General features: G+C 38.0%; 3 protein-coding genes across 6 annotated transcripts; 1 reads left to right on the plus strand and 2 right to left on the minus strand.

The window, feature by feature from the left end:
* Nucleotides 1-53: 53 nt before the first annotated feature.
* On the minus strand, nt 54-3,151 carry si:ch211-105j21.9 (sialomucin core protein 24-like). 2 transcript variants are annotated; one of them, XM_026926108.3, is made up of 4 exons: nt 3,033-3,151; nt 813-1,359; nt 561-716; nt 54-448 (listed from the first exon to the last, which is right to left on the minus strand). In XM_026926108.3, exons 2-4 carry the CDS (start codon nt 1,333-1,335, stop codon nt 225-227), a joined length of 903 nt encoding a protein of 300 aa, XP_026781909.1. In that variant the 5' UTR covers nt 1,336-1,359; nt 3,033-3,151; the 3' UTR covers nt 54-224. The 2 variants fall into 2 exon arrangements, with proteins under 2 accessions (XP_026781909.1, XP_026781899.1); XM_026926098.3 differs by having other exon boundaries at nt 561-719.
* Nucleotides 3,152-3,371: 220 nt separating this feature from the next.
* On the minus strand, nt 3,372-11,772 carry slc5a8l (solute carrier family 5 member 8, like). Its single transcript, XM_026921607.3, has 15 exons — nt 11,419-11,772; nt 11,007-11,072; nt 10,721-10,772; nt 10,234-10,301; nt 9,020-9,174; nt 8,698-8,838; nt 8,454-8,583; nt 8,252-8,340; nt 8,016-8,128; nt 6,898-6,965; nt 6,471-6,557; nt 5,202-5,395; nt 4,910-5,022; nt 4,731-4,819; nt 3,372-4,049 (listed from the first exon to the last, which is right to left on the minus strand). Exons 1-15 carry the CDS (start codon nt 11,770-11,772, stop codon nt 3,930-3,932), a joined length of 1,839 nt encoding a protein of 612 aa, XP_026777408.2. The 3' UTR covers nt 3,372-3,929.
* On the plus strand, nt 11,663-17,402 carry tshba (thyroid stimulating hormone subunit beta a). 3 transcript variants are annotated; one of them, XM_053232104.1, is made up of 3 exons: nt 11,663-11,773; nt 14,286-14,463; nt 15,420-17,402. In XM_053232104.1, exons 2-3 carry the CDS (start codon nt 14,299-14,301, stop codon nt 15,687-15,689), a joined length of 435 nt encoding a protein of 144 aa, XP_053088079.1. In that variant the 5' UTR covers nt 11,663-11,773; nt 14,286-14,298; the 3' UTR covers nt 15,690-17,402. The 3 variants fall into 3 exon arrangements, with proteins under 3 accessions (XP_053088079.1, XP_026777438.1, XP_026777430.1); XM_026921637.3 differs by lacking the exon at nt 11,663-11,773 and adding an exon at nt 12,024-12,137; XM_026921629.3 differs by lacking the exon at nt 11,663-11,773 and adding an exon at nt 12,153-13,981.
* The last annotated feature ends 4 nt before the right edge of the window (nt 17,403-17,406 follow it).

Consider the following 17,406-nt stretch of genomic DNA (forward strand, 5'->3'; position numbering starts at 1 on the left):
TATATATATATATATATATATATATATATATATATATATTTTTTTTTTTTTTTTTTTTTCAAGGTACATTATCCCTAATTTGTTTGATCATTTGTAAAAGATTTAAATGTTGTGTTCAATTTTTATGTATTATTTGTTGTTACTGTTCCATACTGTTGTTTCACCTATTATTCTTTCCATGAAATAAAAAAAAAATTCAAGTTTTAACGTGCAAGACTGATTTACTAAGGCTGTTTGTCAGTGGTGTTGAAAGTTTTAAAGGTGGTAGCCTCGTGTATATGGTCTGTTGCTGAGTCCTCATGCAAGAACTCCAGTCTGAATTGAGTCGGTGTGTAGGTAAACGTCTGGTCTTCATTCAGCGCAGTTATTGTGGAGTTGTAGATCTGAGGTCCGTCACAGAGCCCTCCTGAAGTCACTAGGGTGTCATCTGTTACCGTAAACTGCCCACCTTCAAGAGCATGTATGGGATTTATTAAATTTCACTGTACAACAGAAATTGGACACATACAAATATTCATTCAGGCTCCCAAAGACAGTATTGTGAAGAAAGTTGCTCTAACCTGTATCTTCATTATGAAGAGGATGGTGAGAATACTGAGTGCATTTGCTCTTGGTCATTTTGTAGACAGACAGCCCCAGAATTATTAGAACTATCACACCGAGCACTACACTGAACAAAATGGTCAGGGACGCTTCTGAATGATTCAGACCAGCACCTGCTTAAACAATTAAATTAAACAAAGAACATATATGTGTATATGTAATATGAAAACCCAATTCTGTAATATAGTCGTGACGTATTTCACTTTTACCAGCAGTTTCATTGTTTGATTTGTTCCCAAGAGCTGTTCCTGTGGTGAAGTATGCAGGAGTGGACTTGGATGTGCTTTCATTACTGCCATGCACAGCGGATACTGGAGGTCTGAGTGTTGTTGAGACTGCTGCTCTTGTGGAATCAGCAACAGATTGTGTTGCAAAGTTTGTTTGGGTGGCAGTTAGATTTATCTGATGTGTTGTAATCTCTGCTGTTGGGCCTGGTACTGTTGAGTTGGGCTGTGTGCTGTCAGAAACTGTGCTGTTTGTACTGTTATGCCTGTTTGGAATTGTTGAGCTGTTATTTGAAGTATTTATGTTGGCATTAACAGATGAATTATTATATGAGTTAGAAATATTGTTTTCCTGTTGTGCTGTGGCTTTTTTGTTGTTTCGTGTTGTTTTGTGCCCGGTTGTTTCCATTGCCTTGTGGGTGGTTGATGGACTGGTAAAAATGTGTAGAGCCAAGGAAAGCGCAATTGAAAGACAACACATCAAAAGCAATTTATTGCACAGATCCATGGCTATCCAGATGTCCTTTGTGCCCTTTAAAAATGTAACACAAGAATTTTATAGTTTTATTAAAGCTATAAAGTTATGTTAATTACCTCTGCATGGACATTTTAACTGGACATTGACACTATATTGCCAAATATTTTTGGACACTTGACCATCACACCTACATGTGCTTGTTGAACATCCCATTCCACATTTAGTCTCCCTTTACTGTTATAATAACCTCCACACTAATGGGAAGGCTAGATCACTAGATTTTGGAGCAGGCTGTGGGGATTTTCTCATTAGTGAGGTCAGGCACTGATGTCGGACGAGGAGGCCTGGGGTGCAGTCGGCATTCGACTTCATCCCAAAGGATAAATACTAACATACTGTTTTATTAGTGCTGGCTATTGTAATAACATTACTAACATTTTTATGCACTGAACCAACTTGTACTGTGTTCTCTCTGTGATATTTTTAGGCATGACAGTGGAAATATTAAATAATAATAATAATAATAATAATACAATAATGCAGAAATGTATGACATATATTTCCACAAAAGTGTACAGTCATGTCTGGATAGGGGAAGTCACACAGTGTCTTCTGCTGTTTTAGCTTCTCCGTTTACTCTCAGTGAAGCAGCAGCTGTCTCCTTGTCTGCACTGTCTATGGTGGATTCTTCCTCTTTTACCTGAGATGTTGGACCCCTTAGTTCCAGTGAAGGGAAATCTTAAAGCTACAGCATACAAAGACATTCTAGACAATTGTGTGCTTCAAACTTTGTAGCAGCAGTTTGAGGAAGGCCCAAATATGGGTGTGATCTCAGGTGTCCACATACTTTTGGTCATATAGTGTATCTCAGTAATCTACCACTTCAGAATGTGGCTCCATTAAGTTTGTATTTCCTAAATATAAATTAGGCATTCAATAACACTGACTTTGTTTGCACTGACATTTAAATCAAGTTGATGAATAAGTCGCAGAAAATAAATTAACCCCTTTGGGAATTATCCACATTTCTGTATGAATAGCACCTTGTGATCTGATATTAATCAAACTTAAACAACATTTTAGAGTCTCATATTTGTTGAAAAAAATATTTCATACAGTCTAAGTAATTGACAGGAGTGTATGTGATCTCTCTAACTGCTGATCAGTTCAGCTTTTATGGGTGTTTTGCATAAATGACATACTTCAGATCATTCCATGGAATTTCACTGAGAGTGAGGACATAAATCTTTATTGAATCTGAGTATTTCACTGCATTTGAAAAGAATTCAGTTGTAAAGTGCATATTACAAAACTGCATTTGCCTGTGCACGTGAACACATCCATTGTTCCTTTTATTATATTCTAATGTATAATACAGTTCATTAAAAGGATGGAGTGTCTAAATGACTTACACCCCTGATGATTATATTCCTCCCATAGATGTGTGCCTGCCAGCTATTAAACCTAACATGGTGCTAGAATGAAATTTTGTTCCACGTTGTTTGATTGCTTTGTGGTTTGGCTAAGGTTTTTACAGGGTCTTTATTTCTTCTCTGCTTACAGGCTTCCTTTTTCCTTTTAGAACACCCGTTGAGTGATAAAAACTTGTAAGGTTGGAAGTATGGGTGCAATGTTTGACTCTAAACGAAATAAAAATTTACCATTGTTGTTCTTGCTTTTATGTAACTTACGTTACAATATTGTTAAGCAGTAAAGTTTTTACTCACCTAACCTTTGGATGGAAGCGACTCCAAATAATAAAACCAAAGTGATCATGTAGTGATTATTGTTCTCCTCATTCGGTGAGCTCTATTTATTTTCCACTCCCTGAAGAATGGATTATTACATCACATAGGCATGTAAGAGGGCGTAGCCTTCCCAGGCTCCTTCCTGTATGGTTAAGTTGTTACGGAAACAGGTGTAGTCAGCTCCAGTGTGTTTAACCCTTGTGTGTTTGTACTGCGCTTGAGTGTGTTTTCGTAGTGGGTTCTCAATAGAGGGTTCAATTTTGTTATTGCATGTACAACACATTATTTTACACATATAAATAAAAAATCGTCTCCAAATTTACTTGTATATTTTTGTTTTAATTGTATAATTACAAAAACACAATCACTTTATTCATTCATTCCTCTGCTATAAGTACATTGTCCTGGTCAAGTGGATCTGGAGCCTATCACAGGTGTGCTGAGCATGAGGCAGGAAAACACCCTGCATAAGACGCCAGTCCATCACAGGGTGTCTCTCTCACACACACACACACACACACACACATTTAACGGGCAGTTCTAACAATTGCCCCACCATGCCATCTACAATCAGTCTCTGAATATTGCATTACAAATAATACTTAATTCAAGATAAAAAAAAATAATAATAAATAGGCTGCCCTGAGATTTCAACTATAAAAAGTTACCCAAGAATACACATCCCATTACAAAGAAAGCTGTTTAAAATTATAATTAAGTATTTGATTAAATTTTCTTTTTAAAAAAATGACCACTGTCCTAGTTACAGTGGTTCTATGTCTCAGGACAAAATTATTTCAACCAACCTGTAGCCAGTACTGTAAGTTTTACAGTATCATGAATAAATTCATTCTAATGTAGTGACAGAAAAATAGTTTATAACTTGGTGCTCTTGTCACTGTCCTTCAGTTTCAGTTCACTGTCAGTGAACTGAGGATTGTCCAAGCCATACAGATGTTCTGGCCCTACCTTCTCAATCAAGTCTGATGCAGGGTTCTGTTAAGAAAGTCAGACAAGTAGAAATTGTAAGTCTCATTTGTAAGGTCAAAAGCTATCCGAATACCCAAAAGGTGTACATTAAATGTACATATGACAATAATAAGAGGTGTTAAAGGAGGCAGGTAGTTGGGCTGAGGTGGCCTTCAAATGGTAATTTTAATAAGCAGACAATTTACTCTTTAGTTTGGCATTTATAATTTCTTTGTTGTATACTTCATGTTAATATCTGTTTTATGATGTTACATGCAACCTGAAGAGATGTAGACTTTAATCTCAGAATTAGGAAGAGGTGTAGCCTGTCCTCAAACTTATTGACTATTGAAAATACAACTCCAAGCAGAAATAAAACTATACTTCCTGATACTATTTTGCACACTGAGATTACCTGGCATTAAGTCTTGCTTTGCTCTGGCCACCCAAACCTAGCTCTGTGTCCCACCTTTGCTATCCCAGTCAAAATGTATTGGATCTGCCCTTATCATGCAAACACACTGATCTTTATCATTTACAAACTATGATAAAGAAATTCCTGACAAGATTTAGCTATAAGTACATTCCAATAGCTTAACCTGCAATAAACATATTAATATGCTGTGATATATTATATCCGATAATATAGTTTAATTCATCTAATGAATTTCATACGCTGCATTAGACATACAAAGTGAGAAGCTTTACCTTAGTGCACGTTCTACTGCAGCCAAAGCAGATGAGGTCTTCCTTCCTAACAAACATCTCTGGGTTTATCTTCTCTTGTTTACAGCCACCTAAAATAAGACAAAGTGTTTACAATTCACCTCATTACTGACTGTTCAGATCCCATCTCACTGTTAATGTTAGTACTAGGAGCCTCTTACCTGAGATGGCACTGACGATTAGCCCAGTGATCATCGTCACCAGCAAGGCCAGAGGGCAGAAGTACAGGTAGGACAAAGAGTACCAGGAATCTGCAAGAGCTGGTCTCACAATGCTGAATGAGAAATAAGAGGTACATTTTGTGGTTAACCTTAAACTGTGTACTCATACAGTGAATGTTACTGCAAAAGAAGAAATATAAGGACGCTGCTGTTTCAAATTTATTACATAAAAATATAGAAATTCATCTGCATCAGGCAGAAAGCAGGTCATGATTTTGCCAGTGGTGCTTGCCTTGACTCTGTGGTCGGTAGGGCTGTACTTGTCCATGCTGCCACTGTAGTGGTTATGTTTGTGTTTCCAGAATCACATCCTGCCACACTGAGGGCAAGTGGTTTGGTCTTATTCGGTAAAGGAGGGTACACCTGAGCGCCAATGCCCACCCACAGGGTTATAATCAGGCCAGTTATTAACCCAGTCAGGCCACCCTAGGTACAGAGAGTTACAGTAAACATTACACTCTTTCAGTTCATGATCATGATTCACAAAAATACACACACACAAAAAAATGACCAGGCTACCCTTACAGACCAGTTATAAATAAGTTGCCAATACTCTAGACCAGACACGTCAAACTCACATCCGGCCCGTGATACGATTATATCCGGCCCCCGAGATAATTTCATACGTCTATTATTAATGGCTCGCCGGTAAATCGCAATCACACCACTCATACTACAAATCCCATAATGCACTGCAACATATGTGAGCGCCAGCCCCTCCCCCTGCTGCTTTGATGACGCACTCATTAGTGGTCAGCGGTGAATGCATGGGTCAGCGCCTATACAGTGACATTTAAGCTAGCCACCCCTCAGAATTTATTTATTTATTTATTTTTATTTTTTTTGCCACCCCTCAAAAAATGGCTAAATGAAAGGTGGACTTTGAAAACAGGGGCTTTCTAAACAGGTGGGAGGCAGAAGTACCTGTTTGTTGACACTGAAGGTAAACGTGTCTTGTTTGCTAATGTGGCTGTAATTGAAGAATATAACATAAGACGGCACTATGAGACGAAACTTCAGGACAAGTACAAAAAGCTGGACACACAGCAGAAGCTACAGAAGGTAGAAGAGTTTAAAAAGAGTCTGATGTCATGGCAGAATATGTTCACAAAAGCAAAATCACAACGTGAAGCTGCTGTGAAAGCTAGTTTTATAGTGGCAGAGGAGAGAGAGAGCCATATCACCCGGGCATTTACAGAGGGGGAGTTTCTGAGGCGCTGCACAACTAAAGTGCGCGACCTCTTTATCATAGTCGGTTTGAAACTGTTGAATAAATGTCCATCCTGTTTGGCCCGCAACTTAGACCATGTTTTAAATTTTGGCCCCTTCTGTGATTGAGTTTGAGACCCCTGCTCTAGACATTACAAAAGGCATTTTGACAGTATTTTTGTTCAAAGCAGTTTAAAATAAGTAATTCATTGCTGGATTAAAATATCTAAAGAAATATGTCAGAAATATGTTGTGTAAGTCATAGTACGGACTACTACACAATGTGACTTACAATGGGGTTAGCACAACGGAAGAACATGCCCAGAACGAAAAGCCCCAACAGAGGTCCACTGATCATACCAAATACAGACAAGGCAGCCTGTGGGAGGAATTCAGCCAGATCAAACAGCATGTCATGACAGATATCATACAGCAAGGGGTGCAGTTTACTTTATAGTGAACACTACATGATACACTCAGAACAGGGACTATGGCTGAGGTTCTCAGCTCCAGTCCTATAGCCCACTGCTCAGGCTTCTCAACAGAAGCTTTATCAGGTGTGTCAGGAACAGAGAAAAATGCAGGTCATTGGGGCTCTAGGGTTGGAGTTGAAAAGCCCTGGACTGAGACTATAGCTATAGTAAAAATAATAACTTCATCTTTTATTACACACACTTGGTAATGTGTTAAAATTCAGAATAGTTTACAGTATGTTTTACCTGCAATATACTTCCCATCAAAGAGGCAACTGCTGCCATAGCAATGCACAAAGCCCCAAAAAAAACACCTAGAAGTTTAAAGGAAAAAAGTAAATCATTTACGATCATGAAAGCTTATAGATTGATAGATATTTTAATGTGGATCACACATTAATGAAGCGAACAGCACCATGACTTCATGGCAAGTAACAAGTATGAATCCTCCAAAACACTGATAAAGTATGAGGAAAAACCTACAACAATAACAGTTAACAGAATAATCAAATGCAGCTGCCAGACAGGGATTGTCTTGGTCTATTTTCAGATTTTCCTACTGAGTAGAAGTAAGCTACCATTATGAAAAATAGAAACGAGTATTATGGCTGTTAATGGAAGTTTTACTTAATGGTTGTTCATATGGGGAAGGTGAAATCCTAAATAATCATTCAAATTCCCTGTAAGTAAAAGTGTCATGCTTTGTAACGATTCACATGGCTACATTTGGATGAAAAGTTATAAAGGTTAGGGCTAAGGGTAAGATTAATGTTCATACATTGTTCAGAGCTCCATTCATATATAATCAAACCAAATCCAACCGCACTGCCCTCACTCACCAGTTACACTTAAAGCTGAGAAACAGCAAGTTTTAATAGACATGGTTTCTGGGACAAATATTCTGAGGTCATATTTGTTTAGCATTTCCAGTGCTCTCTGTTATGTTAAGAATTAAATTAAAGAAGACTCTTTGCTAACTACTAAATAATTACTCTGTTAACATAGTGAAAAGTTATGTTCTCTTTTGTATGTACTCTTCCTTTCTGACGCAGTTATCTTTGTATACTTTGTCAAGAGACTTTTTTAACTTTGTTTTTCAGCAGTAGGCCTACTTGTTTTTCTTTAATCAAAGTGTTTGGGATTCACATTTTTCTTTTGTTTCAGATAATAATGACATTTTCTATGGTAGTAGGAATGGCCTTATACTTTACATTAGATTTTGCATCATTTATTCAGCTGCTTTCTGTCGCATTTCCTTTTAATAAAACCATTTTTTCCACTTCAGGGCAACAAAGTTATTTTGGTATGTTGATTCCATATTTGATGCAACTACGCATTAAAACTTTAATGCTATTAAAACTTACTCATGCTCATGTTAATCCACGACAGCTGCTTTTCACTCAGATTGGGCCACATAGGTTTCACAAAGTCTTCCACTGTGACGGCCACCAGAGCGTTAATGCTGGATGATACCGTACTGAGATATAAAAGCAAACTAGTTAGCTAGTGACCAGAACAATTTGAACTTTTATGCACAAAGTCATAAATGCCGCCTACATCAGATGTTTTATTGTTTGAATGGAGATGGCTTCCCCCTCACCTTAAAGTTCCACTGTATGCAGCTGCTACAAACAAGCCAGGAACGCCTGGAAATTCTGCTAGAATGTCCATCACTAGATATGGTAGGAGCTACACACACACACACACACACACACAAATATATATATATATATAAACAGAGTCACTTTATTAGGAACCAATTAACCCCTTATTTCCATCACTATAGTTTTAGTGAACTTCACCTGGTCGGAAGAACCAACATCTTTGTTAGTAAGAGGATCGCAGTCTTTATAGATAGAGTACATGGTGAGGCCAGATAATATTGCCAGACTCACAGTAACCCACAATCCCACCATATTTACATACAGAGACCTAAACAGCAACAGGAACAGAACAAATGAGATAGCTGGTATGAGATCTGAGAATTCCACTCTTTTACCATTTTTACTACTGATATTTGGTAAAACTGGGTGAATGCATACTCACATTTTGGCATGGGTCATAGTTTTACAGGAGATATAGCGCTGCACCTGTGACTGGTTAATGGCATACATTGACACCCACATCAAACTACCCCCAACAACTATTGTCCAAAAACTGTGCCGTTTCAGAGGATCTGGATCAAAACTAGAGAGACAGTTGAACAGTAAGTATTTGGGCATCCACAAAAATAACAACTGAATTGTGAGATATCAGTAGCGGAGCAAGATTTGCACCCAAGCGTTTATACAAAGAAATGGCCCTCACTGTGTAACATACAAACCATTTCTTCAGTTAATTTATAACACTTCTCAATCCAATGACTTACCTAAACGTGTCTAAGCGTCCACCATTGTAGTTATCTTCCCAGATTTTTCCCAGGCCTCCCTGAAGCACGGCCCCACGAGCGATGACTGCTACAAACCCGGCCAGCATAACGACCATCTGGAACACATCTGTCCATATCACTGCCTTCAGGCCTCCCTGTTAGGAAGAGCAGAGCGCTGCACGTTACTGAGCCATGTTACACATGCCGAACAGCAAACAATTCACTCACCAGACCCTGCACTTTCACATTTCGGTCACACATTACAAAAGCATGAAGCATTCACATGGCAATGCATGCTCACAACCTTTTGGAATTTGGGTAGTGTCAGCCAATACAGAAGACAAGAAAGAATTCAATTAATCATTTAAAGTTGTTTGCACAGAATACATGCCTGGATTGACTTTTGATCAACTAACATTGGAAAGAGAGTTTAAACTGAAATAATCCTGACTAAGGATGGTTTTTTTTTTCAGACCAAGTACAAGTACAATTACATGTTTTTGGATCTTGATACTGATACTGATAGTGAAATGAGCAACCTACTTAAGCAAGGGTTTAAGAAAGGGTATCAGGGAACATTTTATTACTCTGTTTGTGTAGATTGCTGGCTGTTTATGCTGCCAGTAATGAACTGTTCATACTGAACTTAATGTTTAAGACATAAATACATCTTTAATAGAGAGTAATATGTGTGCAAAATGCCATGAATTGTACAAGGAACCATGAGCAAGGGGGAAGGGAATTGAGCGTGTCTCTGTGCTCAGCGCTCGCTCAACTGAAGTGCTTTCATACATGCCAGTTTCTCTGCATGCTCACTTCACTGATCCATGCTCGTGCATACCTTTGTGTGCATGCTCATTTCTAATGACTATGCTCACTGATAATTCTGTGCAAGCTCTGATCTGCCACCCTCACACTATTAATTAAAGATACTGTTTAAATACCATACGAAGTTTTATCAGGTTACTTGTATTGCAGGAAGATGCTGTAGTAGCTCCTTTTGATTTCTTCACAGTGCGCAGTTTGAAGACTGCTTTGCTTTGATTGCCATAATTAATCAGAAAATACACCCAGACATAGGCTTACGTGACATAGTACCACATGGAATCACGTGTTGATATCTGAACATTTTTTATAAGTACAAATATGAATACTATATGATTATCAGTATCGATGCATCCCTAGTCCTGACACCGAGCAACGTTGTAACTGACCAGAGTGCAGTAGATGATGCAGACGACTCCTGTGGCCACCAGCACTCCCCAAAGATCCAGGCCAGTAACTACAATACAAGCAAAGAGCACTTTAGGGATCATACTCGATATCATAACCTCAAGACCCATTTAGAATGGATGCATTAGCTTTAATATTTTTAGATAGACATAATATTTTTATTTTTATATAAAAAGAAATTTGTTATACTGTATGTAACTATGTGATTCAAAACTTGAGTGATGAAAATATTCAGTACATTAGATACCAGTTGGACTTTTGGACTATTTCTGAGTAGATAATCACCTTTGTTAGTATCAGTAATTGCATGTTCATCATTTTGGCACAGATATCATTCTTGATAGCTGTCCAAGGGTGCAGTCATTATAAAAACTAATGATATTCCTTTTTTTTCAGTTAAAAATTCTGCAAATCTTATTCAATTATTAAAATATTCTAGTGACATTTGTCATTTGAAACAGGACTTACTCTGATTGAGGGCAAGCGCTGGAGCATAGATAACCATGCCTGTGTACAAAGCCTTGTAGACGGAGGAACAGACATTAGATAATTAGCCATTGACCTGTTGGTTTTTCATTTAAGACCATTTTTCATTTATGACTACATCCACTACTTTGGACAGCAGTGCATCAGGTAATTACATGATGGAAAAACAATGTGCGCACATGGCTTTTTTCCACTGCATTACAAACACAATTAGGTTATTAGAAATGTATGAAAGTGTTGGCCATAAATAAATGAAAATTCAACTCACTGTCTGGACTATGTACATGGATGTTCCGATCACTCGAATAACCTTATTGAAGCGCAGCTCCAAGTACTGAAAAAGAAAATGGTGTTAAAATCATTTATGAACACAAAAATGGCATAATATGAGATATTATTTTTATTTGTGCTATCTATTTAAAAAAAAAAACAGGAGAATCACTGATTTTTGAAAGAACGTGTTAAGAAACAACTTGACTTAGAAAAGCACCATTTTAAAGTAATACTGTTAAATTACTTTTATAGTTATTTTATTTCCCTCCATTTCTTTTTGACCCAAATGGAATCCTAAGACAAATTAATGTTACTTGTGACTTAACTACTTAAGCATTTTGGGAGTTCCCTGTCTGTCAGTGTTTTCACTTCTACTGTCATTTTCTCTGTTTGGCCAGCTCTCTTACCTCGTATGTACTGGTGATGCCCAGGCGATAGAACAGAGGCACAAAGATCTCTGCAGTGATGGCAGACATTATGGTGTAAGAGAAGGCAAAGAGCCAAAATGCCGTGCCATATTTGTAGGCCTCCGCAGGAGTGCCAATCACCGTGATCCCAGACATGAAACTGGCCGTGAGGGACATGGCGACTGGCACTGCTGTCATCTGGCGGCCACCCAGCAAGAACTCAATACTGCTGTTATCCTTACGGCTTCGGAAAGCTTGAAAGAGCCCAATGCCAGCAGCTACCAAAATAATCCCGGCAAACACCACATAGTCCCAGACTGAGAATGTAGCCGTTGGACCTCCACCACCAGCCATGGTTCGTAATGACACAACAAAGGCACGCGTTCAGTCTCCTGTCAAAAATTTAAACCGCCCTTTATAGCCTTCTATACACAATCTCAGTGTCATACGTTACAGATTTACCAGGTGCCTATTGTTGGTCTGCTGTAAAGTTAGCTTTTAATAGACATCTTCAGTTTACACAAAATCCAATAAAGTCATCAGTAAAGCAAAGAAATCCTTGTTCAGAGAATGCAGGTGATATTCATCTCTGCTTTGGTTAGGCTATCTTTTTGAAGCTGCTCCCCATGCCCATGTAGAAGAAGAATCAGGTAGCGGCTCCACTGACAATAACTGATAGGAGGTAGCATGCTGTCCTTCAGATGGAGCTACAAAGAAATGTGAGTTAATGATCAGTTAAAACAGAAGATATCCTTGTCACACACTGCTCCATGCAATTGTTAAATACAGCTTTTATAACCAGGTTCATAAAACAGGTTTTGCTGACGTAGAGGACGGTAAGAGTGCACAAAGCTTAGCACAATATTCAAAAGATAACACCATTTTTGTGTGAGAACATGCTTGCTATTTGACCAGATTGTTCTTTCTGTGACTCATAAACCACAAAAAAGGCTACATAAATTACTCTTTTTTACACATATGTTAAGATACTGGAAAGAGACTAGAATTTTTAATTCTGTTTAATTCTTCATTTACAGTGTTGGAACTGCATGACATTTTCCTAAATACCCTTTTTCATGAATTATTCACAGAATATACACAGTGTATATGCACTGGATATACTTGTTTTTTAATGTAGCTGTTGATTACTGTTTCCATTATCAACATATGAAAACATGCTACATCAGGACATATAACCAGGAAAGTAGGGAGCCAGTGATCACTCGCTCAGCTACACTAACATTCTTTGTCCACTGCTCATTCCTACACAAATACATGGGGTGTTCTTGTACTACTCTGCAATGAATACACCACATACTCCACTGCTTTAAGAATAACTAATTTTGGAAAAATATTAAACTTCTTTATGCTGCTTAGAAATGTGGTTAAGCTACAATTTAGTAACTCAGTTTCTCACTAGGTGTATATTCAAATTTCCTAGAAGTGAAGCTTTTACACTGCCGTATTTAACTCTTAAGTGGATACCATGGATAGTTAGTGACCCATGACCTCATCTCCCTCCTTTGCTCCCCCTCACCTTTTTCTGTTACTGTCAGTTAGGCCCCCACCTCTCAAGTATTCCTCCTTTTAGTTTTTTACAATTTTCCAATACCAGTCTAGAATTAGACAATTTATTTTCACTTTCTGTTAGATAAATACAGGACAAAATGATGATGTACAATTAGTCATGAGCATCTTTGCACAGTGTGTAACTCACTGTGTTTTAAATAGCCTAGTGCCTGACGATATACCTGTGCACAACTTGTTCTGTTCTGTTCTGGTATATATGCAACAAACAAAATACAAAAATAGAACAATATATACTGTATTTTATTGTATTGTGTTATTTTGTTTTTGTCAACATCTGGCACATACTGTATGTCTGAAACTCCCTGTTCGTCAACTTTACTGCGTATTATTAAAGAAATTGTTCAACCTTTTTAGTAACGGCTTTGCTAAAATGTAAAGCAAACTGTTAGTATATAAGCAAAACAGATTAATGCTTTGATCATGTAAATCTTAATATACTGAGTTTTACTGCGTAAGACCGACAGTATCTCATCTTTTACTAATAAATGATTATGGCTGTAAAATGACGTTAATTATTAGACCTTATGAAATAACAGCTGGCTGTAGCAGATTTCATGGAAGGAAAAAAAAACTTGTGAGGTCCTATATCACTCATATAATTGAGTACACATTCAGCTAATGTATGTATCATACTGCCATAACAGGTTGTAAAGATTACAGAGAAGAATGACATCATGTCCAAGCTCTACTACTATTATTAAAATTGAAGGCCCCTGACTAAGAAACAGCTCTGTTACTTTGAGCCGCACTTTGAATATGAGCATAGCAACAAGCACCAGCAGGCCTTTAGCATGGTCTAGCGGTGTGTGTGGTGAGTGCAGCTGATTTGAGGACGAGGCAATGGTTTTATGAATGCTGCACTATGGGCAATCTGCAGATAAGTAGACAGTAGGATTAGGTTAGATAAGGGGGGATCAATATAAAAGCAGAATCCTCACAGAATGAACAGGAGTCTGGCTGCCAGGGTAATCAGGTAAGGAAAATTCTGAGCTTCTGCTTTTGTGTAAGACAAGTATATTGGACTTTATAAATAATAAAATGGATTGCTAGTTTAAGACATTTGTATTCAGAAATCAGAAGGGAAAAAGTTCAGCCTTTTATAACATTATTTCAAGAAATGAAGCACTAAAGAAATGTAATTTAATGTGGTCATTTGCAGCAACAATTATAACCCTGTTAAAGGATTATGTACATCCTATACTCCCCTTTTGTTCTAAACCTGACCCTGGACAGTAACCATTATTGTACTTCTGGTGTGCCCACTCTTCTGATTTTAGCTTGTCCAGAGACATGATGTTTGCTCCTGTGTTAGTGGCTGGTATTCTAGGCCTTCTTGTTGGAACGGCTGTACCTATGTGTGTCCCGACAGAATACACTCTGTATGTTGAGAAGCAAGAGTGTGACTACTGTGTGGCCATCAACACCACAATATGCATGGGCTTCTGTTTTTCGAGGGTAAGACACCTGTTGTTTAATGTGTTAGTGAGCACAGTAAAGTAAAGTAAAAGAACTTATCAGTAAATACCAGGCCTTGTGTTACATAAGTAGAGGCTTGTACAGTTCCCCAGTAAAGTATGATATTTCAAAAAAAAAAAAAGCTGAACAAGATGAACAAGATAGTCTTGCTTTAATTTTCAACTGCTGCAAGAAACTGATACCTCTGAACCAAAGAAATCAAGAGCGAACAGTTTTTTAAAACAGTTTTTACATGTATTTTCATTTCACACTAAGCAGCCTAATAATAGTAACTGAATAAATAACAAAAAAAAAAAATATCTGATTTACAATGGGCAGAATATGATGCTTAAAAAGATTTACTATGTTTGTGATTTAATATGTAATATGAAAATAGCAATGTAAAATGGTGTAATAAACAATGCTGTTTTATTCATTTAGTTTTGCACTGCCGGTACAGGATGCAATTCTCCTAACTTCTTTTCTTGTAGGTTACCTATTTGCATATTAAATTTTTTTTATACAGTTTCCACTGAAACATGTAGACAAACAATATATCATTGAGCATAAGGAAGTAGGAGGCCATTTGCTCAGCCACACTGAAAAATTCTTTCTTCAGTTTCTCGTAACCACCATGTAATGATTATGGTTAAGGAAGAGAAAATGAGAGAGAGAGAGAGAGAGAGAGGCTTACAGCTTATCAGTAAGAGATACACATACTTTACACAAGCACAGGCTTGCAGGGGATTCTAGAAAAAAGCAGGATGTTAGTCACAAGATGAAAGAAAGATTCTCTTTTCTTGAAACTTCTGTATGAAACTGATACTGCTGAACCCAGGGCATGTATAATGTACAAGTGTTTATGTAGCATTGCTGAACAAGAAGCCATTTCTATTCTTTAATTCTTCCATGATGCACTTTTTGTTTCTGTCTCTTACATGTTATGCACCTCTCAGGACAGTAACATGAAAGAATTGGTGGGACCTCGCTTTCTAATCCAGAGGAGCTGTACGTATCAAGATGTGGAGTATCGTACAGCAGATTTGCCTGGCTGTTCCCCCCATGCTGATTCTCACTTCACCTACCCAATCGCTCTCAGCTGTCACTGCAGCATGTGTAACACACAAAGTGATGAGTGTGCCCACAAAACCAGATTCAGTGCAGCCAAGTGCTCCAAACCAGTCCAACATTTGTATCCCTATCCTGTGCAGAGTGACTACATCTAACCCAGCTTCAGTTATACTGTTGATAAAAGCTATATTTCAGAGTCAGATTGGACACTTGAAGACTTTGTTTTGACTTGATCTGTACATATAATAAAAACTATACATGTAATAAAAACATGTCTGCAGCCAGCAGTGGAACAGCTGTTTTGTTTGCTCAGCTGCTGAAATTTTATGAGCAGTAGTATTGCATGACTGATAGTTTGTTATGGCCACCAATCTGGTCATCCTGAAGACCTTAATGAGTGTTTGCTTACTAGCATTAAGGCCCGGAAGCTACTGTAAGGGATGTGTCATTGCCTTCATCATTCTTTCTTGTATACATGTTATTGTCTTTTGGTAGAGCAGAACGATAAGACAATGAATCAGTTAAAGGGAACCAGGTCAAGGCTGAAAATAGTGCCTGCTACTCTAAATCTAAATCAAACTGGTAACACTGTGAAATCACTCTAAGTAAAGAGAAACAAGTTTCAAGCTGCCACAGTATGACCAAGAATGTGACCAAGAAATGTGACTATTAGTACTATACTATTGTACACCGAGCCCTGATCTCAACCTCACTGAACACCTTTGGGGTGAACTGGAACACCAACTGCACCCCAGACCTTCTTATCCGACATCAATGCCTGATCTCACTAATGCTCTCGTGGCTGAATGGGCAGGTGTTCAGTGGGGTTGAGGTCAGGACTCTGTGCAGGCGTCCTTGAATTCTTTCACACCACCCTTGGTGAACCATGTCTTCATGGAGCTCGCTTTGTGTACCGGGGCATTGTCATGCTGGAACAGGTTTGGGCGTCTTAGTTCCAGTAAAGGGAAACTGTAACGCTACAGGATACAAAGACATCCTGTACAGTTGTGTGCTTCAAAACAGGTTAGTCTACAAAGTTCTGGCCATATAGTGTAGTATATCCAGGGCTATATACCTAACTTTTTTTTGGATTGAACTAGTGTTTTTATGATTCTTTACTGAGGTTGCCACACACACACACACACACACACACACAAAAAAAACCTTTTTTTTTTAAGCAAATTGTGCAATGCAGTTGGTAGATAAATATTTGATGTACTTCCACTAAAAATCAAGTTCAAGTCAAACTTCACCAAACATAACAAATAATAGTAAATTCATTTAATTACTTTCATAATAGAAAACTGAATAAAACCGTTTAAAATAGTATTGTGGCAAATAAAGCTCTTTGCTGTAGGTTTCATGTGTTTATCACTTCAGGCGAATAAGCAGTCAAAAGCAGTTCCTAAATAAAAGCGGATGTTTTTGTTGCTTAGTAAATTTGGTCATATTAAATTAATATACTTTATCATGTTTACAGAAATGTCAGTGAGTGTGTGAGATTAAAGGGCATGAACAAGTGCCCTCCAAATGGGCCCCTATGGAGGGTCTTCGGGGGAAAATAGGGCATAGTCATGATGATCACGCTAGAATGGACCGCAAAAAAACAGAAAATAATAACAGGGTTTAAACTGCCATTTTGAATTTTTGAGTTTGCCCAAACGTGAGCGCTATCAACTCTGAACACACAGAGGTCTCGCCTCGACTTCTCCCGAAACGCATAAACGCGGCATAAAGAAAACTCCTGTGACCTAGTTACAGATCACGTGCTACAGGTCACGTGCAGCTAGAACTGGGGAGGCGTTGCCGTCATTCTCTGTCACTGATTGGTGGGCTTGTCTCGATGAGCCCTGCCCCCATCAATTACACCTA

Source organism: Pangasianodon hypophthalmus, chromosome 2 (assembly GCF_027358585.1).
Source record: "Pangasianodon hypophthalmus isolate fPanHyp1 chromosome 2, fPanHyp1.pri, whole genome shotgun sequence".
In the NCBI taxonomy this organism is placed as follows: domain Eukaryota; kingdom Metazoa; phylum Chordata; class Actinopteri; order Siluriformes; family Pangasiidae; genus Pangasianodon; species Pangasianodon hypophthalmus.